Source organism: Dendrobium catenatum, unplaced genomic scaffold (genome assembly GCF_001605985.2).
Source record: "Dendrobium catenatum unplaced genomic scaffold, ASM160598v2 original_scaffold_273475, whole genome shotgun sequence".
In the NCBI taxonomy this organism is placed as follows: domain Eukaryota; kingdom Viridiplantae; phylum Streptophyta; class Magnoliopsida; order Asparagales; family Orchidaceae; genus Dendrobium; species Dendrobium catenatum.
Window position 1 is genome coordinate 638 of NW_021591871.1, and position 1,803 is coordinate 2,440.

Sequence of the window (1,803 nt, forward strand, 5' to 3'; positions counted from 1 at the left end):
TAGCCGTCTGATTCGATGGAAGGAATAAAGGGTTCAAAGCTTACAGCGATGTGTTGTGGGAGAGCGGGCCCCATTCAAAATGGACCGTTGAGATCATCTAAATCTAATTTTATATAAACATTCAAAGCGGGAAATAAAAAGGAAGTTTAGCCAAAATAAAAAGAATAAAGTAAAAAAAGAAAAAAATAAAGAAAAGAGGAAAACGGCTACCGTAACGTATCGGCTACTTTCCGCCGTCAGCTGCCAAGCGGAGAAAGCAGGCGAGTAGTGAGTCACGTAACGGCCACCGTCAGTGCCGCCGCTTATACAAGTAGTTCTCATTTCCAACTCTTTCTCTCTCTCTCTCTCTGTGTCCTGCTTGTGTTCTCGCTCCATTTAATCCCCTGCTTTCCAAATGGAAACGTAGAGGAAGCTTTAGCTGCACTGCTACAGTAAGGTTTTAAACGAGGATAATGGGATCTGAGAAAAAGGAAGAGAAGGTTCGAGAACGGATCGAGGCCGTTCTCCGAATTTTGAAGAAGCAAGCTCCTCTGTCCATGAAGCAGGTTTGCTTCTGTTCATCCTATGGATTCTTTTTCTTCTTCTTCTTCTTCTTCTTCTTTCTTTTGTAAGTTAATTTAGTATAAACGGTGCGGTGTTCAGGAGAAGTTCTGCAATGATGCTTGCATCGAGCGGTTTCTGAAAGCGAAAGGGGAGAACGTGAAGAAAGCGGCGAAGCATCTCCGAGCAGTTCTTTCTTGGAGAGAGGCCATAGGCACTGGTAAGTTGGGGCTATAAATTTCAACTTTTTTTTGTTAAAAACAATTTTTTTTTAAAGAAAAGCTTTGGCTATATTCGTTTCCTAGTAATCATTTCCCAATAAAATGAAAACAGAGCATTTAATAGCTGATGAGTTCTCCGCTGAACTGGCAGACGGCGTAGCTTATGTTTCAGGCAATGACGACGAGGGCCGCCCAGTTCTGGTATATATGCTCTTATGATTCCTTCTTTACACTTCTCCTCTTATTTTTCGAGTTTTCATTTCCATTAATCTTCTCGTCTTCTATAATAAATTCTCTCTCTAGATTTTCCGCATAAAACAGGATTACCCCAAATTCCACTCTCAGAAATCGTGAGTGCTACTATACTTCTCCTTAATCCTCCCTCCCTCTGTCTCTCTCTCATATTAATGGCGCGATATAACTGAAATACTGACAACTCTCTGCATTAGATACATTCGGCTACTGGTATTCACGTTGGAAGTTGCCATCTCCAGCATGTCCAGATTCGTGGACCAGTTCGTTCTACTCTTTGATGCCAGTAAGCAACTTCGAAAACATTCCATTTCCTCAAAAATTGTATAAATGGAATCAGAGAAAAATTTGAAACTTTGAATCAAGTTTTAGAAGCAGTACAAGTCAGGCCACTATAATCAAAAGAAGCGTGGAATCTTTTTTGCAGGCTTTTTCAGGTCATCGCCGGCTTTTCTCAACCTCTTTATGTGCACGCTGAAGATCGTCGGCGACTACTATCCCGGTCGTCTCCACAAAGCCTTCGTCATCGACCCTCACTCCCTTTTCCACTATCTATGGAAGGTAGCAATAATATGCTTGCCATTCAAGTTTCTCGTTTAATCCTTCTCTGCAATTTTTTACTTTATTTTTTAAACTAACATTGGGCGGGCTCCTGGCGTTAAGCTAGCTGGCCTTACTATAATTAATATATTAGTGTTGTTCTTTCTCGTGCTGCATGTGCCCGTGCAGAGGTTAAGACTTGAGAGCATTAGTACTGTTTTTTACTTTAATCTATAAATTAATCACTATA

General features: G+C 40.9%; 1 protein-coding gene across 1 annotated transcript; it reads left to right on the forward strand.

Annotated features, from left to right (window-relative positions):
- Positions 1-353: 353 nt before the first annotated feature.
- Positions 354-1,638, forward strand: LOC110091778 (phosphatidylinositol transfer protein 3). Its single transcript, XM_020823006.2, has 6 exons — positions 354-545; positions 643-760; positions 874-962; positions 1,065-1,111; positions 1,211-1,299; positions 1,441-1,638. Exons 1-6 carry the CDS (start codon positions 453-455, stop codon positions 1,611-1,613), a joined length of 609 nt encoding a protein of 202 aa, XP_020678665.1. The 5' UTR covers positions 354-452; the 3' UTR covers positions 1,614-1,638.
- Positions 1,639-1,803: the final 165 nt, after the last annotated feature.

Bases quoted from the DNA above. Each gene is read 5' to 3' on its own strand.
- LOC110091778 (XM_020823006.2), top strand. From the start codon at position 453: ATGGGATCTGAGAAAAAGGAAGAGAAGGTTCGAGAACGGATCGAGGCC. The intron at 546-642 runs GTTTGCTTCTGT...TGCGGTGTTCAG, and splicing joins CTCCTCTGTCCATGAAGCAG to GAGAAGTTCTGCAATGATGC. The intron at 761-873 runs GTAAGTTGGGGC...AAATGAAAACAG, and splicing joins GAGAGAGGCCATAGGCACTG to AGCATTTAATAGCTGATGAG.